Genomic DNA, 25,090 nt, shown 5'->3' on the forward strand with positions numbered 1-25,090 from the left:
TTAAATGGGGTGATGTTTTTGTGTTGCCAGTGGAGCCAGTACAGCCTTCCTAATGGGTTTGCTTCAGTGCTCCCAGAGGTCCAAAGCCAACTCCTTCCCTGCTGAACCAGCTACAAGCTAGAATGGCTCATCAAACAGCCTCAAGTTGTACCAGGGGAGGTTTAGATTGAATATTAGGGAAAATTTTTCACAGAAAGGGTTGTGAAGCACTGGAACAGGCTGCCCAGGGCAGTAGTGGAGTTACCATCCCTGGAAGCATTCAAAAAACATTTGGATTTGGCCCTTGGGGACATGGTTTAGTGATGAATATGGCTGATGGTGGACTTGATGATCTTAAAGGTCTTTTCTAACCTTAACGATGCCAAGATTCTCTGATTCTATGCAGTCTGTGCAGCTCCTGGCTGGCAGATACTCCAGGTAGCATGAAGAATTGCTGAAGGTGGGCACTGCAGTCCACACATCTCTCAGTGTGTGTTCCCCTCTCGGACTGGGGCTGTGTGACAGTGCACAGGCACTTTGATCCTTAATTCCATGCAGTGCTTGGTGCTCTCCTTGGAGAGGTGTTCCCATACACTTCCTCCTGCTCTGTTCCTTGCTGCTCACTTGTTTAAACGATTACTGACTCCACATATTTATTATCCTTCACTTCAATATCTGATTGTGCTCATTTTTAAGACTTTTTGCATTCTTTATTACACCATTATTATGCTAACCGTGTGCCCACATGGCTCTGTGATGGCTGAGGTCCTCCAAACCCCAGCATTGTTCCCAGCAGGTCTGTGGTGGCAGGTCCTGTGTCTGGCACAATTTGCCCTGTGAATGTTGGGTGCGCTGTAGTGAGTGGTCTGGGTCTTCTATAGGATATGATGACATGCAAAAGGCCTTAATGAATATTTTATTTTAAATTATATGTGCATTTTAAATAGGCCAAGTGATGAACAGATAAGTATGTGAAAGATGGCTCATCTTCCCTGTTTCACAGTTGACAGCTAATTTTTGGATAATAATCAATATTTATCAGTATTGATTTTCCTGTGAGGCTGAAGACCAAGACTTTAAGTCCAGTCCTTTGTAGTTCCCAAAAAGGAATGAGCCCATGGGAAGCCAGGCTGACACATGCTGTCCTTCTCCTTCATATTCTCTTTAGTTCCATCTAAACCTGCTCTGAGTGGTTTATGTGGAATCACAGAACTCTTTAAGTTGGAAAAGCCCTCAAAGATCATTGAGTCCAACATTTCCCCAGCACTGCCAAGGCCACCACTAATCCATGTCCCCATGTGCCACATGGCTTTTCAGTCCCTCCAGGGATGGTGACTCCACTGTTTCCCTGGGCAGCCTGTGCCAGTGCCTGACCATTCTTTCAGTGAAGAAATTTTTCCTAAATCCAACCTAAACCTCCCTTGGTGCAACATATATATTCCAAATATCCCCTGAAACACAGAGGGATGTCCCACTTACAACCTCTCACTTTTCCATTCCAGCTTTGTTGCTGAACACCGCACTCTTCCTGCCACCACAGCAAGGCAGCCTCTGGAATTAACTTGCTGAGCTGTACTTTTTTAGATTTTTCTAATATACCTGTGTCTAAGTAAACCTTGTCCTTTCTCTCTGCTTGTGGGTGTTCTTTTCTTCTCCTAAATGAGCAGGATACATTAAAGCCACTGTGACCCCAGGTCACATCCAATGTGTCCAGCCAGCTCCTGGATTAAGTGCCATGGCTTTGTCCTGCAGCTGGACGTTTCTGGGTGGGTGCACACGGGTGACAGGAGCAGGGGTGTGAAGGTGCCTTCCCCTGCTCCAGAACCACCCCTGGACAACGCTGTCATGCTTTTTGGACAGGGCCTAGTTTTCAGCTTTGAACCCCAGTATGCTGCTGGGCTGTACCAGCTCGTGGTGATTAGTGGGCAGGTAATTAATGACCAGCAGTGACTGCAGCCCCGCACTGTGCTGTGTGATTTGGGCACAGTGCAGGTTCTGTCACTGATGGAGTTGGGACGAGGAGTGGGGAGGTTCGCCCTCAGGCACTGGTGGACATTTAAAATGCTGCAAAGTGCAGCATTACTCAGGTTACTCAGGTTGGGTGAGAGGCCTGAGAATCGCCTGTGAGCTGGTGCTTGTGGCCACAGGCCATGTTATGGTGCTCCTGGCCTCCCTGTGCAGCCGCAGGACCGTCACAGTCCCCGTTCTCTGGGAGTGGCAGATACTGCCCAGGGAGCTGTTCCTGCGTTTTTGTTCAGCGATGGAACTCAGTACCACACACTAAAAAGACTTTCCATTGGTATTCAGGGCTCATACAACAGCTCCTCAGGGTTTCCTGTGGGTTCCAAGGGAAAGGATCTTTCCATGCATAATTTAATCCCATTCAGCACAGCAGCAGTGGGATTTTTTTTACCCAGAAAATCTATAACATCTCACTAGTGACCTCCTATACTCTCAGAACTCGCAGTGCGCTTGCTTATCTCGCCCTCTCAGATAAACACCTCTCAGCATCCTGTTTTTCTTGAGCCATATGAACAGGAAGAGAGCGATTGTTTGAGATGTGCGTCAGCCAGAGCGGGAACCAGGCAGCCCCTTACCCTCCCCATCGCCATGGAAACCACCAAATCGCTCCAAACACACTGGTGCTGGGCTGACAGGTATCCTGGCCTTTCCACCGAACCTCCCCACAGCTGTAACTTAAATGTGCAGGACCTCTCAAAAATAGGGGGGTTTATTTTATGTAAGAGGGTGCAGCTATAAATTTTGGAAGTGAACAGCTACCGCTACTTTTATGTTAAGCAGCAGTGAGATCTTTTGTTTGGCTGTGTTTTTAGTGCTAGAAACTGGAAAAGCTCCAAGGCAGCTCTGTGGTCAGTGGGAGCACCCTGTGAGGTACAGGGCAAGGTTTTACCTGAGCCCATGTGTGATGCCTGTGCCATGTGCTGGAGGGAATGGTTTGGGCCAGCCGGCTCAGGGAAAAGCATTTGGCTGTTTTGCAACCACTTAAGAGAGACCTGGAGAGCTTTGTGTGTAGAGGGAGCAGATTCAGGATTTGAGGCACATTTGGGAGCAGTTCCTGGCACCTGAGGATGGGATTTCCAAAGGCAGCAGCAGAGATATGGGTGAGGAACATGTTATTTGAAGATTCTTGTTTTCTCTGATAATGTTGAGTATCAGTGCTGGTCTAGTGGAAGGTGTCCCTGCCCATGGCAGGGGAGTTGGAACGAGATGATCTTTAAGGGCCCTTCCAACAAACCAGTCTGTGATTCTACTGGAGGCAGAGTTTTAACCTCCACTCTGAGATGTCATTAGCTATTGGAAGAAGAAGGAATTCTTTTATCATAGGAATTTTACCATTATTTTGTTCAACATAAGCAAAGTAGCTATTTCCCTCTGCCCGTGGAGAGATGGACTCAGCCTGGACTGATGGATCTTCTCCACTTTGTTTACTTGAGTAAAGATGTCACCGTGTCCCCAGGTGTCACATCTGCACATTTTTTGAACACTTCTAAGGATGGCAACTTTGCCACTGCCCTGGGCAGGGTGAAGCTGCAGCACTTTTGGCTCTGTACAGGGCCTGGCCCCTGGTCTGCACTGATGGGGATCAGCACCATGACACATCACACAGCCTCAGGAAGGATCTGTGGATGTAGAAGTGAGGAACTGGCTTAAGAAAAGGTGCAAATGTAATTTAAAGAAGAATCAGACTATTGTTACTGATCTAAAAAGAAAGTTGGATAGCTGCAAAACATGTACTACAGCTTTTTAGAATTACCAGTTGAGTTTTTTTCATGTAAAACTACTAAGGAGAGACAGCTAAAGGTTGTTAGATTGAGAACTTGGGGATTTCCAGAGGTGTCTGGAGGGGAAAAAACAGGTCTCCTTTTAGCTTTATGGTAGTACTCTGCATCTGACGCTTCTTTCCCATACTGCACTTCAGTCCACTGGGGCTGCTGCTGTTCCTGGCAGTTTCAGTCTCTTATGTAAGTAAGAAGTTCCCCCTTTTATCCTGGACAATATTGGCTTTCTTCCCCTTTGCAGGATTGGTAAACTTGAAAGAAGAAATGGTTAGTTGTCTGGAGTGATGTTGTAGATGTTGTTTTTAAACTCCTGAATTTCAGTTTCCATGGAAGTACCATTAGCTCAGTGTAGGACATAGACTTGCACCCTGGCTGTGCCAGATCCTCCTGTTCCTGGGCTGAGGAGGTTGGTAAGACAGTGGGATGTGAGGAATGGTTCATTCCACGGCACTGATTATTGTCCTCCTTCTGGGAACGTGGTGACTTGCTCCTCACCCTTCCCTCAACACTGAGATAGTTTATGGGAACAGAAACCAATTCTCTTCATCACTGAAAAAATGCGTGGAGCTGGTGGCTAAAGGAGGTAAAAATAGCTTGGCTGATTTTTTGGAGGAAGAGGAATACTGTGTGATGAAACTGTGGGTTTTATTTAAACAGTTTTAAACACAAGAATCCAAGCCCTGGGTTGGGTAGGACGGAGATCACCGAGCTCAGGGCCTTCAGCTGGATGGAGGGAGAGGGTGTGAAACTGGAAGGGAATGAGGGACTGCAGTGCTGTCCTCCCCTCCTGTGTGTGCCCAGGCTGCCAGCAGCCCCGTGCCAGAGATCTTGGTGCTCAAGAGCCCTTGACACTGAGGTTAGAGCCCATGACAGATGAGGAAACCATTTGACAGTGTTGCCAACTACTTGCAAAAGGTTTACAATGCTTACATTTTTAGGCTTTTATGAAGTTAGATTTCATTAACTGCCTAGAAAGCGATTTCTTGGTGTTATTTTTAAATTACCACTTATGTAAAAATAGCTGCACTTGTCCTTCTTGTCTGTCCAGGGCACATTGAAAGTGTCCCCAGATGACCTCTGTTTGTCTGAGGTGATGACACACATGGTGTTCAGAGTGACAGTGTTAGATGGCCTCCTTCACTGTTGTGCAGTGACCCCCAGACTGTGTCATCTCAGGCACTGTGAGGATGTCCCAGAGCTGGAGAGCTCTTTGGTGGGATTTCATTTTTATCTCTTCAATTGGCACCAGTTCTGAAGGGCATCCCCTACTCCTGTGCCATGTGTGGTGCCCAGGTGCTGTGAGGGAGGTGATTTTAGCCCCCTGCTCTGCTCAGGAGATATCCCACCTGCAGAACTGCCTCCAGCTCTGGGGTCCCAGGACGTGGAGCTGCTCTGGAGTCCAGAGGAGGCCACAGAGATGCTCCAAGGGCTGGAGCCCCTCTACTCTGGAGCCAGGCTGGGAGAGCTGGGGGGGTTCACCTGGAGAAGAGAAGGTTCCAGGGAGACCTGAGAGCCCCTTCCAGGGCCTAAAGGGGCTCCAGGAGAGCTGGAGAGGAACATGGGATAGAGGGACAGGACAAGGGGGAATGGCTTCCCACTGGCAGAGGGCAGGGTTAGATGGAATATTGGGAAGAATTCCTGGCTGTGAGGGTGGGGAGGCCCTGGCACAGGTTGCCCAGAGAAGCTGTGGCTGCCCCTGGATCCCTGGAAGTGTCCAAGGCCAGGTTGGATGGGGCTTGGAGCAACCTGTTCTAGTGGAAGGTGTCCCTGCCTATGGCAGGAGGGTGAAATGAGATGATCTTTAAGCTCCCTTCCAAGCCAAACCAGTCTGGGATTCTGTGATGTTGTGGGTATGTGCTGGGTGGGAGAAGATTGTGAGTGTCCTCAGGGCTGATGTGAGGTGAGGGAGGAAAGTCCTTGTTTGGAGCACTGGGATGGGGTTGCTCTGTGCCTTTCCTGCCCCGGAGAGCCTGGGGAGCAGCTCTCCTGTCTCTTCATTGACAAAAAGCACTAAGAAAATCAGAGGGTAATGTTACTGGCTGTGGTGCTCAGCCAAGCGAGCCTTCTCTTTTAATGAGAGTGCATTCTGTTTGATCTGTGCTTTTTTGGGGGGAAATGATGAATTTTAGCCATTATGAAAACAAAAGCCATGGTTATTTGTAAGGATTGTTTTATAAAAAGCATATGTGTGCTGTATTATTCTTGTGCTTGAAGTGTGGGGATTGTTTTCAGTTGGGAGGCTGCAGTAGAAGAATGTGAACTTCTGACTCACTGAGAAATCGAGCGTGCGTGAGCCAAATGCTGAGGGTTCCTATTATGTTTTCATAACTCAGATTTCTCAGAATGGAAGGGATCTCTCGTGCCCTTAGTTACAGAATGACTTTTGCTGCCATTGAGAAAGGCTGGATCTTTTTCTAGAAAAACTTGTTTTGCTTTCAATGCACTGTTACTCTGCCCACTGTCCTTCATTTCCCTTTCTCCTCTCCAGCAGTTTCTCAGTGTTCTGCCTGTGCCGCTCATTCTCCACCATATTTCTGTTTGAGCTCCTAATTCTGACTTTTCAATAACAATGTGGTCAGCAGCATAGACCAAGGTATGGCTTAACAGAGTGATCCCAGGAAAGCATAGGCTCACTAATGGCACCTGAGGAATTTTGGCTTTTCTCTGGAAGAATCAAATGAGAAACACGAAATAAGCATTGCTTGCAGGGCTGACTGCAGCCCTAACCATTCTGAGATTCTATGCTTTGTGATAAGCTTTTGCAAGGATATTAGAGAAAGTACAATTGGTAGGACTAATTCTATGATATATAATTGCTTCCTTAATAGAGTACATCCAAACCAGCTGAGGAATTGCTGGACTCTAACTTGCTGTCCTACATGGAAGGTGCATCATTGAATTAGAAGTTTCTGTTAAATCCGGTCTGTCTGAAAGATGGTAAAAAACCCTCAGAAGATAAGCTTCTAGATATTGATCTCCCCCTAAAGTGAACCAAAATATTTCCTGCTCAGTGAAACAACTGTCTCAGTTGGATTGGAATGAAGCTTTGCCTCTGCTTTCAATCCAGGCACAGAACCTGGGCTAGGGGGAATCACTTCAGGCTGACCTGACTTTTCCATCTGGACTATGAACAAAACAAAAACTGGTTCTCCAGTTCCCAGTGGTGTCTGGACCAGCTCGTGGCAGTGCATTAGGTGATGTGAGCCCATTTATTTCAGTACCAATTCCAACTGTGGGGAATTTTGTCTGTTGTAGAGAGGCTGCAGGGATGTCCAGGTCTCTCTTGGCAAGCAGGAGTCAATGACTGTCATGTAAAGAGCATCTCAGGGCTGGGAGAAACTTATCAGAGCAAACTGATAAATGCAGGAATAAGGAACCATTCATCTTAAAGGAGGTTTCTGGTGACTGAGAACTAGCTGATGTTCATAGTCAGGTGATAACAAGTGATGAACTTAATGCATTAGGGGATATTTTTCCCCTTCTGTCTGATGCAGATCCTCCCACTGGCTGCATTAGTGCAGAAGGGGAATCCAAATGTGTGAATGAAGAGCTGGAGGAACAAGTAATAAATGCCTTTTCTTTGGTGAACCTAAACTCACAGACCTCCCAAAAGGCTCTATCTTTAATGTTAAAATTACAGGGGAGGTGTGTGGTGTGAGCACTTTAAGAGTGTGGTAGCTGGTGTGGTTCCTTCCCTTCCGGGATGTGAAGGGCTCGGTGTGGTGGAGTTCAAAGCTCTGCCGATGAGAAAGCAGCAGCTGAAACTGGAAATGGAGCCAAGGCTGGAGTGAGCCAGACATACATAAAGAAGGACTCTCCCCGCCTTCTTGCTTCATTTCCTTGGTGTGTGAATAAGGCTAAACCCACAGTTAGATGTCCTAAAGCATATTTGCCTTTTGTGGGAGGCAGTGAAGGAATGAGATGGAAGTTGATGGGATGATGAGGGAGTTTTGGAGCTCTGGAAATGCTGCTAAAGCAGAGCACTGCATTGTTTCTGAAATGAAACAGTTTTGTGACATCCGATCCTCCTGTAAATTTGGCACTGGAGGGTTCAGTGGTGGGTGTAATTAGCACTGAAGTGTATCAGGCTCTCCTGGAAGATCCTCTGCCCCTGCAGACACTGCTACCTGAGCCATTGTCCTGCAGGGAATACCTCTGGGAGCTTTTATCCTTAGTGGGAGACTCATCACTGCAGTCAGTGGAGATTGGGATGAATCACCAAGTGATTACTCCTTAACCAAAGTGTTCTTTGGAGTAAAGTGCTATCATTCCTGGAAATAACTATTTTCCCTAAGAAACAGATTCTGCCAAGAGAAGGTATTGAAGAGCCTTTGCCCCCTTGGTGAAGGTGCATCTGAAATAGGGCTGGACACTTGTGAGGGAAAATCCTCCCCATCCCCAAGACAGTGCTGGTTTACATTCAAAAGTAACATGCGGGGGTGGAGAAAGGTGCCTTGGAAATTCTTCCTGGTCATGGTGTTACTGGAATGTGAGTGATATCCCTGAAAAAAAAAAATCAACCTCCCTTAAGACAGCAGCCATCAATTTAACTGGGAATGAGAAGGTGTCCAGGAGCCGTCGACTCCCTCAGTGCGTGTGAACTGACAGGTCTGAGCAGAACTTTGTACAGTCCCTTCCAGTGCCTAAGGGGGCTTCAAGAGAGCTGGAGAGGGACTGGGGACAAGGGCCTGGAGGGACAGGACAAGGGGGAATGGCTTCCCACTGCCAGAGGGCAGCATTAGATGGGATACTGGGAAGGAATTGTTCCCTGTGAGGGTGGGGAGGCCCTGGCACAGGTTGCCCAGAGAAGCTGTGGCTGCCCCATCCCTGGAAGTGTCCAAGGCCAGGTTGGACGGGGCTTGGAGCAACCTGGCCTGGTGGAAGGTGTCCCTGCCCATGGCAGGGGGTGGAAATGAGATGAGCTTTAAGGTCCCTTCCAACCCAAACCAATGTGTGATTCTATGACTGTTAAGCTGAGGTGGACACTGCTCAGGTGTGTTGCCTGCCCAGGTCCATGTTTGCTTTCCCAGCCCTCAAAGCACATCTGTTGGCTGCTGATTTGGGCACAGGGCTGTGGGCATTGGGTCCTGGCTTGCCCCAGCAGCATCTGCAGGCACCTGCTCCCCCATGCTGAGCACATCCCGGCCCCACATCACAGCCCTCACTGGAGCAACCCGCACTCTGGGGATGCAGGGAAACACAGCCCTTCCCAAAGGGTTGCTAAAGCCCTTGCTTTGGCACTGATCTTCTTAGAATAGTGTTCCAGAGTGGTTTGGGTTGGGAGGGACCTTAAAGCCCATCCTGTCCCACCCCCTGCCATGGGCAGGGGCACCTTCCACTAGCCCAGGTTGCTCCAAGCCCCGTCCAACCTGGCCTTGGACACTTCCAGGGATGGGGCAGCCACAGCTTCTCTGGGCACCCTGTGCCAGGGCCTCCCCACCCTCCGAGTTCCTGAGTTCACACCCAAGTTCTTACCTTGATTCTGCGGTAATTTGGAGCTCTGCCTCTTGTCTGCTTGCCAAGTTGTTTGGTTTTTAATTCTTTATGGGGGAAATACATTGTTATTTCCCTCTTCTCTCCACTCCCAGCTATAACTATGGGTTCAGTGCCGTGGTTTTGCAGGGAGCACTGACTGTCCCCCCTGTCCCTTGTGCTGATGAGGGTGCAAAGCAGGCAGAGGTTTTGTTTCATTGTGGGTGAAGGAGGAAATATGAACCTTGGCACTGTTGCAGAAATACAGGCAGCTTCCAGCAGTGGCATTAGATGTCATTTAGAACACATGTTCTTCATCAGAAATGGGGAAGGAGGTCGAAGGGGATGAAGCAGCAATGCCAACAAACCCACTGCTGGGGTATTGCAGCCATCAGGTTCTGACCAACTGAGAAAAATGTGTCCCAAAAAAACATTTCCAAAAAACCCCACATCCCACCTCCGTCCTTTGCAGTTTCTGATGCACTAATTGCCCTTTGCTCTCTCCTCCTTGTGAAACCAGAGAAGAGAATTGCATATGGGGCTCGGAGCAACCTGGTCCAGTGGAAGGTGTCCCTGCCCATGGCAGGGGGTAGAACGAGGTGAGTTTTAAGGTCCCTCCCAACAGCAAGCATTCTATGTACGTGTGAATACAGGCTTTTACTGGAGATACCCAGGATGGAAACACAAGAAGTTACTCCAGAAGATACAGGAATAAGCAAGATTTGCCCAGCGGCAGGAACAGACTTCCCAGGGATGCTCTGGAGCAGCAGTGTGGGGTTCTACCGCTGTAATTTCTGTTTCCAAAGGGATTTCCCCATTGCAGTCCCAGGTTTGCTGGAAGCCTCAGACTTAAGAGAGGGTTCTTAAAGGTGATTCTTCAGTACGAGAGAGGGATGACGTGGCAGGACCAAGAACTGCTGTGACAGTATATTCCTAACTCTGAAATAATCTGTGTCATACCTGTTTTGATTGGTGACCATTAATTCTGGTGTGTGGGACATCTTTACCCATCTATGGATATGTGGCATGTTTGGTATCACTCCCCAGGCCCTGGGATAAATCCAAGTAAGCAAAAATCACTGAAGAAGCCTCCCACAAAGCAAAAGGAGAATGGCACTGCCATGCTCTGCTAACACCCACATATTCACTTATACTTGTTTTTTCTCAAGTCTTCCTACTTACTTTAGGTTCACATAGCCCTTTCCTTTTGTTTCTTTATTGTATGTTTTTTTAATTCCAACCCATACTTTTACAATGCATGAGCACATACCTGCATGTTTTAGAATTGGTTTTGTGTCTTTTAAATGTCATGTCACATTGTTAGGAGACGTTCCATACGGCGTCATTTCCTCAAGCTCAAAACTGCTTAAAAACCACTGGAAGGTTTATTTATATTATGTGTGCCCATGAAAAGGAGGCACAGCGAGAACACCTGGAAGGTGTCACAATCTGTGGATTTCTGTGGAGGAATTTTGTGCCTTTTTAGTTAAATCAGCTTGTCCTTAAAGGTTCAAATTTGGTCCCTAGAAAATGCATCCATTCATTTTTGCATTATCAAAGTGATATTATTTCTGTGCCCTCTCAGCATGTTGTTCTGCAAAAGCAGCACACACTTGTGAGCTGCAGCCACTTCTGAACAAAATTGAGACAGAGTAGGTTTTGATCAGAGACTTTGATTGGTTCTTACAAAACACAGTATTTGTTGGTTCCCAGCTGTAGTTTAATGGGCACAGTGTGGGTGCACCCATCGTGCTGCTGGAACACGAGCTGGCTGAAGGACTCTGCTCACCCAAACTCTCAGCTTGTGCATTGCCTGTGCACTGATATATTGGAGTTTTTAAGTCCAAAGGGTCTGGCTGCCCTTGGGGGGGGACGCAGAAATGTCTCAAATTTTTGTTTTCCTTTCTGAAAAGTATCTCAGATATATCAGAGATGAACAGGAGTTTTCACAGAGAACATATCTCAGGGATTTATTGGGGCAGAGGGCATACAAGGCAATAAGTAATAGTAAAAATTCACTGATTGTTTACTGGGTGGGTTGGATTTGTTGGATATTCCATTAAACATTTATTAAAATCCCACTAACTTGCAGGGCAGAGGTGTAATCTGACTGCCTAAAGAAAACATAATCATTGTAGGGGCAGCTCTGATCTGTGCTCCCTGTGAGCAGGGACAGGACCCAGGGAATGGCTGGAGCTGTGTCAGGGCAGGCTCAGGTTGGATCTCAGGAGAAGGTTCTTCCCCCAGAGGGTGGTTGGGCACTGACCAGGCTCCCCAGGGCAGTGGGCACAGCCCCAAGGCTACCAGAGCTCCAGGAGGGTTTGGACAACACTCTGAGGGACAGGGGGGAGTGTTGAGGTGTCTGTGCAGGGCCAGGAGTTGGACTGGATGATCCTTGTGGGTCCCTTCCAACCCAGAAGATTCTATGATTCTGTGATTCTGTAATTAGCTTTTTGTTCTTGACCTTTCCTGTCCATGACTTTCAGCTGTAAGTGACAGTTTGGGGGCTGTGATACTGCATTTTAGTCACTTGAGCCTTATTTTTGGGGGTTGCTTTTGTTTTCATTCTCTATCTTTTCTTTTGCTGACTGTAATTATTCCAGATCTCAACATCTGGGGGCATTTAATGGCTTTGGACACAAAGAGAAAGTCTCAGGAGGTTTTTTCCTTGGGAAATTCCTCCTCTGGGGTTAGATGCCTCACTTGCCTCAGGTGAGAGACACGAGGAGCCTCAGTCAGAACATGGGGTTCTCTTGCCAGGCCGTTTCAGCAGCACTGGTGGTAAAGCAGCAGAATTTTGCAAGGATGTCCTGCAAACCTCACCAGCAAACCCAGTGCTGCCTCACCAGCCCGTGAGCACCGCTTTTGTTGTGATCACAGCAGGGTCTGCGTGATGGATGCACAAAGGAAAAGGAGAGAATGAACAGAAAGTACTTTATGGTTTTCCTCAAAGGCACTTTTCTAACTCAGAAATATAAGCCTTGTGGTTTATATGGTTTTGAAATGTAACCACAGATCTTGAGAACTGGAAGACATTTGATTTACCAGCTCTTCCAATTTTGGTACCAGATTCAGGGCAGAGCTCATTTATTTTCAGAATGAAAAATGTTGAGAGGAAATATATTAATGTCAAAATGTTTAAAACAGGAACGTGCTATTGGGAGAAACTCTCAGAGGAAAAACTCAAAGTTATTTGTGTCTTGATGGAGTGGGCACAGATGTGTCTTTTTGAGATCTCCACCAACATTCTTTAACCTTGTTTTGGTGAGGTGTTTGCTTTACCAGGTGTTTTATGGTCTGCAACCCCCTTTTTTGGAGCTGTGAAGGGAAGGATCAGTGTCAGACTGAGCACTCTCTCTGGAGCTTGGTCTAGGAACGGGGTGGGCTCAGTTGCCTCGGACACGTCTCGGCTGCTGCAGTGGCGGACCCGGCCAGCCCTGCTGCTCACAGCTGGAGCAGGGACAGCTCATCTCTCTGACTTGCACCATTGGGGTTTTTTGCTGGTTTACATCCGTGTTTTGTTTATTTTGCTCATTGAATGTCCCTTGCTAATAGCTGGATATCTCTTCAGGATGTAGGAATCTCTGCAGGATTTAACTTCTCTTCAGCAGCGGCTATTCTGGGTGTTCTTGGTGGAGCATATGAAGGTGTTTTTCTGGCCATGCCCCATCCTTGCCTTGTTCTTGTCCTGAGCCAAGCCCAAGTGCACTTGTGGTTCAGTTCTGACCACTTGGTTTTCAGTCTCTTTGCTTTATTCCTCCTTCCCTTGTATTTCTTCCTCACTCTCTTGTGTCTGGAGCAGTTGTCTGTTCTCCAGATTTGTCTGGAAGGCTTATGAAATTCCCTGTAAGGTCCTGTTGTTTTTCCTTGGATATCCCAGCATTAGTTTACTGCTGCTTCCTTCTGCGATGTGGATGAGCAGGAACCTGTCTGGTATTCCAGTGGGAATATAGCAGTAGTTATTAATTCTTCATCAATGCCAAAGACACTAATTTTTTGTTTATGGGTGCCAGGAGAACCATGAGGAGGCCAGTCCTCCAAAGAGGTCCTGCAGGACACAGAACAAATGAATTGTTCATTTCTTTCAGGAGACAAAATTATGTGAACCTTCACATTTCCATCTTCTGTCTCAGCTGGAGAGTAATTGGATGCAATAGCTCAAAATCCAGCATGAACTGCAGCATCCCTTCTCTCTGGTGGGATTAGACAATGGCATGATGTGGCTTTGCTGTCCCGTTCATGTTTGGCTCTGGGAGCTGCTGCATGTGGGTTATTTTGTTATGTTTAGCTCTGACTATCCTTAGATCCTTACAAGCCTTACCAGGTAAGGAAAGGAGCAGCCCTGTTTGGTCACCAACAGGTGATTTTCTCAGAGTTTCTCTCGTTCAACCCCTGCCCTTTGGCAGTGGGAAGCCATTCCCCCTTCTCCTGTCCCTCCATCCCCTGTCCCCAGTCCCTCTCCAGCTCTCCTGGAGCCTCTTTCAGTCCTGGAAGGAGCTCTCCGGTCTCCCTGGAGCCTTCCCTTCTCCAGGTGAACCCCCCCAGCCCTTCCAGCCTGGCTCCAGAGCAGAGGGGCTCCAGCCCTCGAAGCATCTTTGTGGCCTCTTCTGGACTTGCTCCAACAGGTTCATGTCCTTCCTGTGCTGAGCACCCTGGAGCTGGACAGTGCTCCAGGTGGGGTCTGTGGAAATAACTGAGTACTGGGTGCATTCAGTGCCAGGGTCTGGGGAGGGGAAGGTGCCCCATGTACCTGTGCCTGCTCAGGGCCATGTTGGCACCACACTGAGCTGGTTAAAATTGACTGGAGAGACGTTTCCATTGGTCTGTGTGTCTCAGACCAGTGAGTTTGGGTTTCAGTTGCAGGGAGGTAAGGCAGGAAAAAGTCAGTAAGAAAAGGGCTGGGTTTGTTGATTGAGGTTTAGAAAGCTTTTTAACAAGTTGAATTATTGGCTGTATCTGAAGTGAAACACTGCTCTCCTTAACTGCTCTCATTTCCTGTATCATTCCAGCTTGTTCCCTGCATTAATTACAGCTCAGATTTACAGTGTATTTGGTTACACACTGCATTGCATTCTAGTTTTTTTTTCCTGTGTGTGTATAAATTTCTTTGGGAGTTAGGCCAAAAGGAGAGTGTGCAGATATGCACACACACATGGGTTGAATTTGACTGTAATTTGCTAATTTAGTGGGGAGTAGGGATCTGGCTTTTCTTCTGTTCTGGTGTAAAAAGAGCCTTTTCTTTTTCCAGAGGAGGAGCAGTAGCTGAGAACTGCCAGTGTTTGGAGAGTTCAACATTTCAGAACAACCAGAGATGAAAGAAAATATTATCTTATGAATTGTAAATGTGGCATTTTTAATTTGGCTGGTGTTTCCCAGAGGTTAGTGGATAATGGGAATATTATCATGCTCTTGGCTCAACCAGTAATCAGCTTGCTACTTCAAATATTTTATAAATGCAGTGCCTCAGAGTTCAGTTGGATGAGGTAGAGCGTTTCACAGCTGAGGAAGTTTTTTGTGACCTGAAATATGAAGTGTGATGGGATACTGAGCATGAAATCTGGCATTTGGAAATGAGCTCTTTAGGAATTGTAAAACACAAAAGGTGATTGAAAGAATGCTTCCTTTTAACATTTTCTTTTGGCTGTGTGAAAACATAAGAAGAGGTTCACGAGAAGGAGTGGTTTTGGAGAGCTCATTCAGATTTTTAAAGTCATTCTTCACATTTAAACTGTTCATGCCATAGACGATTTTCATTCAGAATATTCTGAGTCATGGTTTCATAAGAAAATGATTGTGCATTAAATAGAATCAAATATCAAACATGTTACTGCTTTTAAAATGAGTTATTCCTAAAAAATTGGTTCAGAAATACTGGCATGATGAGTAACAGTATGATGAATGATAATAGACACAAAAGAACAACTGACTTCAAGTTCTACAATAACTAGGTGAAAAGTAAGAGGAAAATTCCAAATAACCTTCTTTTGAAATATTGGATCCCTCTTTGTTTAGCATTGCCACTAATCACAGCAGCATTTCATCTTCCCTCTTCCTCAGACACCACTTTGCCCAGATCCCTCAGCCTGTGTCCAGTCCAGCCTGTCAAGGACAGACTCTCCCCTCCAGCACCCAAATTCACCCACTCCCTCCTCCACCCCCAGGTTGCCATGAGGTTACACTTCAGAGCCATTCCCTAAAAATCTGTGTGCTCATCACCCTTCCCGACCTGTGCAAGGTGTTCTCTCTTCCAGGACCGTTTTGTTTCGTGTGAAAAGGGGGTGGGGGTGGACGGGGTGAGGAGCAGCAGCAGGACTGAGCTGTGACTGCACCAGCACAGCTCTGCAGTGTTGGAGCTGGGGGTGCTGAGTTAAAGCCTGCATGGGTGGTGGCTGTGAGTCGGCTGGGGTTTGGAGTGCAGGGGTTTAGCACTCTAATCCTGACTGGCAGTTGGAAGGTTGGTGGTTTCCAACACAGTGCACGGAGTAGCTGATTTCTCTCGGGTGAAACAATGCCCCAGTGTGTCTGGGCTGCCTCTACAGAGCCAATAAATCTGTTTTGTTTTGTTTTTCTCTCTCCTTTTCTCTCTCTCTTCCCCCTCCTCCAGGCCAGGACCCACTCCTGTTGCTGAAAACCCTTCAGCTTCTCTGGACAAAGCAAGAGCTGAGGAAGGTAAGGCTGAGCCCCCTCGGTGACATGCAGAGCATGTCCAGGCACAGGTCAGACCCGCAATCCTTCACTACTCTTTCATTCCAGCACACAGGGGAAGAGCCTGTGCATTTGCAGCTACAAGTGAAAAAAAAAGGTACTCTGTGTGATGTGGAGCAGTTCAGGGGCTCCTATAAAAGAGCTGGAGTTTACAGGGCTGAGTTACAGAGGGAAAAAAATCAAAGTTGCTTTTGTTTTGTTTTAAACACTTTTTTGTCCATTAAATGGAGGATCTTCGGGGAGGAGGAAGAATACTTCTAGTAGCTGAAAAAAATGAGGGTTGAAGTCGGTAGAGAAGTGCTCTTTGCCAAGTGGAATGATATCAAAGCTTTCCTATTCAAAGTATTTTTTTTTCTGATTTGGTTTGTCTTTACCTTTTAGAGTGGTGAATTTACACTGCTTGGCTAAAATTAGTGCAGTATTTTTATACAGCAACCTATGGACTCTACATGGAGATTTCTCTTAGGCAGTAAAATATATTTAATCTAAATCTTGGAGCTTGAAAACTAACAAAACCAGTAGATGAATTGGCTGAGTGGTGGGTTTCCCATGTTTAACTCTCCACTGTTCAGGCAGGTTCACAGCTGAGATGGTTTCTTTTCTAAAAGACCCAGGACCCTGCATCTCCCCACGTGGAATGTGTCCTGTGTGGAATGGCCAGCATGGCTGAGGACCTGGTGTACGTGCTCCATCCTGGGTGTCTGGAGTGTTTAGTCATTGTCCTTGACTGCTGCACTTAGACTTTCCATTACTGGTAGTCTGTGGTTCCCAGCTGGAATTACTAAACAACTGGAAACCCAATGTGAGAGGTGCCTTTCCAAATGGTCACTCACCAAGGGAGATTTGAGCTCAGCAACTCTAAAGCCTTGAGCTTTCCATCAAGTTTTGTTACAATTGAAGGAAAAAAAATATTATCCTTTAGGTCTTGAGGTCATTTAATCCCACAAAACAACAGTAGGAAAGGGTAATCATCAAAATTCTTTGCACTGGGTACCCTGGGATCTGTGTGTGGATTGGGAAGAAAAATACTCTGGAAATGACAAAGCTTCCCATGGACGTGTCATTGACCAGAAAACACCAGAGTATTCCTGCAGGAGGTGGAAAAGCTGCAGGATCCCCAGGACTCACACTTGCAGCTCCATGTGTTCAGTTGGTTTGTTTCTGTAATGGTCACAGAATGACAGAATCCCAGACTGGTTTGGGTTGGAAGGGACCTTAAAGATCATCTCATCCTGCCCCCCTGCCATGGGCAGGGACACCTTCCACTAGCCCAGGTTGCTCCAAGCCCCGTCCAACCTGGCCTTGGACACTTCCAGGGTTGGGGCAGCCACAGCTTCTCTGGGCAACCTGTGCCAGGGCCTCCCCACCCTCACAGCCAACAATTCCTTCCCAATATCCCATCTAACCCTGCCCTCTGCCAGTGTGAAGCCATTCCCCCTTGTCCTGTCCCTCCATCCCTTGTCCCAGGTCCCTCTCCAGCTCTCTTGGAGCCCCTTTAGGCACTGGAAGGGGCTCTGAGCTCTCCCTGGATCATTCTCTTCTCCAGGTGAACACTCCCTGCTCTTCCAGCCTGGCTCCAGAGCAGAGGGGCTCCAGCCTCCTGACCAACTTAGTGGCCTCCTCTAGATTCATTCCAACAGGTCCATGTCTTTCTTGTGTTGGTCATTCCAGTGGGATGCAGCATTGCAGGACATGCAGGCTGCAGTTCCCCAGTGGGGTTTGCAGGTCCCCCTCCAGGCAGTGCTGTGGGGGTGCTGGCACAGGCAGGAGTGTGTTTCTCCACCTGGAGGGTGCATTTCTGACCCCCAATGAACCCTTTTTGGAGCGATGAGGAGGCCTGTGGTGGGACCAGCTGATGAGGGAAGCTCAGCAGGAATGTCCCAGTGGGTTCTGACATGTGCTGGTCACGCTGTGACTGAGATGGGCTGATCCCTGCCTAGGGCCATGCACCCACAGCAAGTGTGGACTCTTAAGGGGCAGGGCTGCCCTGCCCTCTCTGTGCAGCTCAGGAGTGTTGTGCTGCTGCTGCCACCCCAAATAACTGAGGGAAGTTGGTTTAAATACAGCTCAGTCTGCTCCACTGCCAGGAAAATGGCAGGAGCTTCTTTGCCTCTCGCTGTGTGTGCCTGTAAGTGAATATTGTCTGTGAACTTGGGAGAATCAGCCCTTGGTCTCAAATCAGTGACCATGGGCAGGAGAGTGTCTGCCATGGCATGACCTCAGTTCTGGAACGTGGGTATAAGAAATGGTCATTTTCTACATAGGAAAGACGGTTCTGGAATAACCAGGAAGCATCTGCAGACTGCCTGGAGCTGTGTGACTGGAAATAAGGGACCAAAGCTGAATGAAGAAGTGTGTAGTTTGAGCATCAGCAACATTTTCCTATTCCCATGATCTGTCAGGCTGTAGAAATCCCCCAAGGAGCATTCCCTGCCATGGGAATCAATTGAAATGGAAATGGCAGTTATGTCTGAGAGGAATCCTTCTCTGGCAGAGGGATGAGCCAGGGAGCACAGCACTCCTTCCTCTCTGATTTAGGTGTCTCATGCCCTTTCTGGTTTTGCTTTTCCCCCTCAGACTACACACCTCATGGTTGAAGGCTTCAGCTTGCTCCGAGGGCTGCAGGGAGGCTTTTTCCCAGCTTGTCCTGGCCTGGCTGGTACCAAGGCCAGATTCAGTCTGGATGAGCACAGTTCATGCTGCTGGCAGCGGGGTCAGTGCTGGGAGCTGCTCTGCCCGTGCCAGCAGGACCTGGTGTCTGCTGGAACCCAGCCCACCAAAGCCCAGGCTCGGACTCCAGCCCAAGGAGGAGTTGAGCAGTGTGGTGGAAGCTCTGAGTGTGCTGAAGTGGGGCTTTGGGGGGGAAAAAAGCCATTTCTAAGCAGTGCAATTGAGTTGGCAAGTTGCTTTGTTTTCCTTTGGCTGTTGTATTGGATGTTTGTGGTTGGATAAGAGCTCGGCTTTGCCTTCTGCTGCATCTCCCAGTGAAGTTGAAGCGAACTCTTGCCACAGGGAAAATTACTTGCAGGGAGAAATCTCTTATCTGAAGTCACATCTTTGTTAGTCATCAGCTTTTTCATGCTGCCTTTGATAGTCTAGTGAGAAAGAAACAGTTTCTGTCGTAAACGATAGGTTCTGTGGTTTTTCCAGACATGAAAGACACTCTGGAAAATTACTGTCTTCCAGTAAATATTGTCGATGAATAAAAAAGAACAAATTCATTGGCAGATTTTCTGTAGATTTTCTTTTGTTTTCCATGTCGTTCTTCAAACTTTATGTTGTTTCCATTGGAAGCTCTGACTGGGGCCATGATATACAGTAAATTACAAGTGCTGGCTGCAGCAGGAATGAGCATCTTTTGGATTTGGCTTTTTATCCAGAAAAGAAAGAGAGCAGCTGCTCTCAGTCATTTCTTGTCTTCTGTCTCTGCCTTTGCCCTGCTCCACGCTGGTGCATGTACCATGCAGTGAGAGGTCCTGTGTGGGTACTGAGGATGCCACTTCCTCACCCTGCCAACCCTCCCAGCTCCTTGGAAACTACTTCTAATGTAAACATTATAGAGATATTGCTCAGTACTGCTAATTTATCACTTCTACCAGATGGGTAGTAAGTAGCCTATTAACATTCACAAAGTGAGGGTCCAATTCCTTCACATTTCTAAACACATCACCCTGGGATTCCTAAGATTTATGGCATGGAGTTTTCCCATGTTCCAAGCCCCTTTGCAGGGCCTTTAGGCTCTCGGAGGTGTGTGATGCCTGACGTGCAGGGGCTGTAGGTGGTGAGCAGAGAATGCCCTGCTCAGGGAGGTTTGGGGACAGGAGCACAGATTTGGAGAATGGCAGTCTGACAGAGTTTGAACTCAGATATTTCATTCATTTTGACCCTGTGTGCAAAATCCAAACTATTTTGAGATTCCCAAATATTCCAATAACGCTGAGGAGCCATTGTAGCTGAAGTGGGGATAAGGTCAAATGTGCAAGTTTGTGGTGCAGGAATGAGGAGGTTCATGCACTGTGCTCGTGTAAGTCTGTTAGAAGATGAGCAGGTTTTTGAACCCAATTCTCTACCTTCGGTATTGCCGTTTTCCTAATAACACCCCTCTCTCCAGCTCTCTTCTTTTCTCCCCCTCCCCCAAATCCCAAGCCCCTTTGTCTGCCCCACAGAACAACTTCTCTGTCTTTATGGGATAATTAGTGTGGACAATTGCTGCTTTTCCCATTGGGTTTGAGGTGCAGTGAGCCATGAAGGAATCTGTAATGACATGAAAAGTCACTGGAGGCGCGGATGGTGGCTGAATAGCAACAGTTACCTCTCTGAATAGATTAAATTTAAAAAAATAAAGCTTTGTGTTCAACTGGGGGAAGGGAGGATTCACTAATCTTTTTGTACGTGACAATGTGGTTTTGTATCTCAGCAGCTCAAGGAAGAAATCAGGCGGGGCTTTGCCGGACTGGAGGACCCTTTGGCAGGACTCCTGGCCATGCTGGAGAACAGCAGTGATTGGAAGGGGAAAGGGCATTCCCTGGGGTATTACATCACCACAGAGCTGCAGCTTTGGATAAAAGAGCATCCTGCTGTTCCACAGGTTAGAAGAGAGTTGGGAGAGAGGGACTGATTTTAATGTGCCTCAAGTATCTCCACTTTCACTTTATTCCATAGTCCAGCATCTTCTCTGTAGCCTTATACACAGTGTGACAAGGTGTGAAACTCTTACTGAGATGTTGTTGTCTGTGGCATGCTGGTCTGAAAATGAAATCATATTGGAAGCTGTGATGCCAGAGCTCTGTTTCCCTTCCCAAGTTGGGCTTTCCAGCTCTCCAGATCAAACCACTTCGATGGAGCGTTGATCTTGCAGCCTTTCCAGGCTGGAGGCTCTCCCACTGGAACTCACATCCCTGCTGTCAGGATAAACCCAGTTGCAGTAATCTGCTCTGTGTGTTCTTCCAGCTCTGCAAATAGAAGCCAGTTACTGTAGGATTGCTTAACTCCTGCCATATGGTGGGAATGCAGAAAATGGGAACAGTCTGCCTTTTCAGCAGCCGAATGATTAGTTCTGTAATGTTGGGTCATCAGATTATACTTCCTAATGTTTACCATTCCTTCTGCCTTTATATATTCTGACCTATATGGAAAAGAGATTTTCTCTTTCCTATAAGCTGTTGGCTCTGAACTGCAGGATACTTTTATATTTGTGTTGCTTCCTTTCACATTTTTCCAAATGGCTCTGGTTAGATGTTGAGCTCTGCCATTACAGGATCTGCAAAGTGCAGCAAAGTGCTACTGCCACTGAAATTCCTGAGTCACGAGTGTGGGAAATTGTTGTGTCATGAATGATCATGTGGGAAACACAAGGATTAATACCTTTGTCTGTGCATCTTTTGATGGTGCTTTTGCTTTTCCTGCCCTTCTCGCACCCAGGAGCAAGCCTGGGAGTGAAATGGAATTCTTATGCCTGACAGCTGAGATCTCCCTGGAGGGGAGTCTCTGGATTCAAAGATTTTCTGCTGAGAACTAGAGAGGAGAATTTCTGAAGAGCTGTACTAGATCAGAGGGCATTTTTCCAGTTTCAGATTTTACTTTTGCACAAGGCCATATCCCTTCTCCAGAATTATCCCGCAAACTCTTCATGTTTTTGAATTGGATGCTGTGAAAATAACGTGTATCATATTGTTCTGATTTGTGCTTGCAGACTCCGTGGGGAAATTGGAGAATCCCTTCCAAAGGAATTGGCTTATTCTGTTTAAACAAGCTGCATTTCCCACTGCTGTTGAATCTCAGCCATCTTTACTAAACCCATGTTTGATTTTTGTTTTGGTTTTTTCAAGTCTGGCATCCAGCTGAAGAAGCTGCAGGCCCGTGTGCTCAGAATCCTCTCCCAGTGCCCAGCTAATCTGCTTGACCCCCTGATCAGCATTTACCAGCTCCACACAGCAGACCGGAACTATTTGCTTGAACATGTCAGTCATCTTTATCTCAAGGGCGATTACAAAGAGGTGGGTCATGTCTTTCAAATAAATTTACCTTCCCAACTCTCTGTGAATGTCTGTGTCCTTTTTTTGGATGCATTTCAATGTGAATTCCGTTTCATCCCAGCAGCTGCACGCTGTGAATGCTGCAGCCTAGCAGGCTCTTCCCCTGTACAGGAGCTATGTCCAGCCTCAGCTTTTCTGCTAGCTGAGTACAGAATGCCAGGGAATCCTCCCTCCCCTCCTTCTCTGACCTTTGAAAGTAATAGGTTAATAGGGTTTAATTTAGAGAATTTAAGGGGATGGTTGTGTTCTTTTTTGTTTTCCTTTTCCACAGCAAGAAAAGAAAGGATTTTGGTAGCCAGTCATAGACCTGCTGTGCTATCTCCAGCCTGCCTGCAGCCAGAGGGCTTGGAAAACTCAGTGATTGCCCCAACCTCAATTCTCAGCTGGAGGAGTTTTGAAGCCTCTTTACCAGTGAGGCTCATATTCAAACTGTGTAACTGATCCAGGCAGGAGTTCACTGCACCCAGGAGCCTGTGTGCTCTACCCTGGGGTTACAGCACTGCAGCATCTCTGGCATCACGGATATACCTTGGTGGCCTTGGGAGTTCTCACGTTCTCATGAGCAAACTACAATAGTGCCAGTGCTTTAGATGAGATATTAGGGAGGAATTCTCCCCTGTGAGGGTGGGGAGGCCCTGGCCCAGGCTGCCCAGTGAAGCTGTGGCTGCCTCATCCCTGGAAGTGTCCAAGGCCAGGTTGGACGGGGCTTGGAGCAACCTGGGCTAGTGGAAGGTGTCCCTGCCCATGGCAGGGGGTGGAACTGGGTGGTCTTGAAGGACCCTCTCAACCATTTTATGATCTTTCTGTTTTAAAGACAAAAATTATAGGTTTCTTTTTCTCCCAGGAAGGTGGTTCACTTGGATAGTGTAGAACAGCTTGATCTTGTTTAGCAAAAGGAAAATCTCAAGTAGCAGTATTAAAAATCCTGTTCTTCTGTAAAGCTGAATTCCCAAGTGAGATCTTGGAATTCCATTCATGTTGATTTCTTCGAATACTGAAACAAAGATATTTTGTATTTGGTTCAAAATTCCCAGGTAGCTGCTGGAGACTCACTCTTTTGCTCAAAAAGTTTTTGAATGTGTTTGACAGTTGTAACAATATTGTCCTATTTGACTATATTCAAGTGGGATTTTTAAGTTCATGACTCCAAAGATATTTGTTGTTTTCATGAGAAACACAGTTCTTTCTAGATCTGGTTTTGGAAAGCTGTAAATTTTTTTTGTGGAATTGTTTTTCTGTTCTTTCTTCCTCAGCAGAGCTCATTTGCTGCTCATTCCCAGTGTGAAGAACAGGAAACCTCAACAGCTTCTCGCTCTCAGCCATAACTTTCTTCTAGTTTTGTTTTGTTACCAGACGGATGAATAGAAATATCTTCAAAAATAACAGGAAATCTTTTACTGCCCTTGGGGACTGAACATACCTCAGTTCACAACAAATAACCCCAAACAACCTGGAGCTCAGGCTCTGAGCACTGCAGTGGGCTGAGGGTGTCTGTCCATCCTGCTATTCCTCATCTCTCAGCTGGAGCAGTGAAGCAGATTCACATGTAGGATTTTTGGCTCTTCAGTCTCTCACCTGAAAGGACAGAAACCTATGCAAATCCTGACTGCCATTATTTGTTTTCATGCTGTGTTTGCAATAAGACACTGGGTGTTTCACAGTTCAGTACTTAAAGGGGCTTATAAAAAAGAGTAAGGGAGACCTTTGCACGGGCAGAAAGTGATAGGACAAGGGGCAATGTTTTAAACTAAAAGAGGAGAAATGTAAATGAGTTGTTGGGAGGAAATTCCTCCCTGTGAGGATGGGGAGGCCCTGGCACAGGTTGCCCAGAGAAGCTGTGGCTGCCCCACCCCTGGAAGTGTCCAAGGCCAGGTTGGACGGGGCTTGGAGCAACCTGGGCTAGTGGAAGGTGTCCCTGCCCATGGCAGGGGGTGGGATGAGATGTGCTTCCAACCCAAACCAGTCTGTGATTCCAGGACATATTTTAGGGAAGATTATTCTCTTTGTCTGTGGTTTGCCAACCATGGATCTCTGCCCAGAGGGTTAAGGCTCCCTTCCCTCATGGAGGTTTTGGAGAAAATTTCCTTTGGCAAATGAGATCCCAGAGCTCCCTGGGCACGGCCGTGGCAGTTATTTGTTTCTGAAGTGAATCCAGCCCTCCCTTGCGCCTGGTTTTAGTGGAGCTGGCAGGAGGCTGAGCAGGGTCAGGGCACTGTGGGAGGGCAGTGGTGGGACAGGGGCCGGGGGGTGCCCAGCCGTGCCCAGGCGGTGCCAGGCCCAGGACGATGGCGCGGGTGGAGTGACTCGGTGCTGGTTTGGCAGCTCCGGCTGTGGTGAGGAGGCACCTGCTGGGCCAGTGGATGGCACTAGTGCTCCCGGGATGCAGGAAAACAGCGGGTACGGCGGCTTGGGAAAAAGCAGGGACGTGTAAGTGGAGGTTTGAGGTGTCTGGGCTGTTTTGGGGGTTTATCCATCCTGTTGTGAGTGGAGTGAGCAGCTGCTGGAGGAGCGCCAGGCACTGGGAGCAGAGTGAGGGGCTCCCAGCTCTGCCCATCATGGCCCCCACAGTGTGGCGAGATGGGAGGGTTTAGCATTCCCACTCAGGGAGTTCCAGGTGAAGTGTAGCAGCTTTGTCCCCTTCCTAGAATCCCTCCAAAGCCAGCCGTGGCTCCGTGCTGCCTTCAGCCTGGGTTGTGCCAGTGGTGCCAGAGCCCAGCCGTGCTGCCAGGAGGATATGGTGTGGGAGGGCTTTGGGGGAACATGGTGTGGGAAGAGTGATGGGTGCTGGGAGATGTGGTGTGGGAAGGGCTCTGGGTGCTGGGGGCTGTGGTGTGGGAAGGGCTCTGGGTGCGGGGCCGGGACAATGCGGGGATTCAGCAGACCGGGGGTAATGCAGCGCGAGCGGGGCTGCGAGAGGCCCTGAATAGGCCAGGCTGTGCTGGAGAAGAATGAGGGGTAGGCAGAAGGCAAGCTAGTGTTTCATGGTCATCTTATGTTACACTTCAGCCTTTCAAAGAGTGTCTGGGGCTGGTTGAATGAACCTCTCTTGCACTGCGAATGCGGGAACCCAGAGACAAAGGGGACTCTTGTCACTCGCAG

At 47.6% G+C, this 25,090-nt stretch overlaps 1 protein-coding gene across 4 annotated transcripts in view; it reads left to right on the top strand.

The window, feature by feature from the left end:
• Positions 1-25,090, top strand: part of EXD3 (exonuclease 3'-5' domain containing 3) — a 297,052-nt gene that overhangs the window by 75,762 nt on the left and 196,200 nt on the right. For 2 of the 4 annotated variants that reach the window (XM_051807940.1, XM_051807941.1), the window contains 3 exons: positions 15,856-15,920; positions 20,374-20,544; positions 21,785-21,952. In XM_051807940.1, the coding sequence (XP_051663900.1) occupies positions 15,856-15,920; positions 20,374-20,544; positions 21,785-21,952 (404 nt within the window). The remainder of the gene's footprint in view (positions 1-15,855; positions 15,921-20,373; positions 20,545-21,784; positions 21,953-25,090) is intronic. The other 2 variants (XM_051807942.1, XM_051807943.1) reach the window with 2 other exon arrangements.

The sequence above is a fragment of the Manacus candei genome, unplaced genomic scaffold (genome assembly GCF_025592945.1).
Source record: "Manacus candei isolate 608988 ecotype Guabito, Panama unplaced genomic scaffold, ASM2559294v1 h1tg000071l, whole genome shotgun sequence".
NCBI classification, from domain to species: domain Eukaryota; kingdom Metazoa; phylum Chordata; class Aves; order Passeriformes; family Pipridae; genus Manacus; species Manacus candei.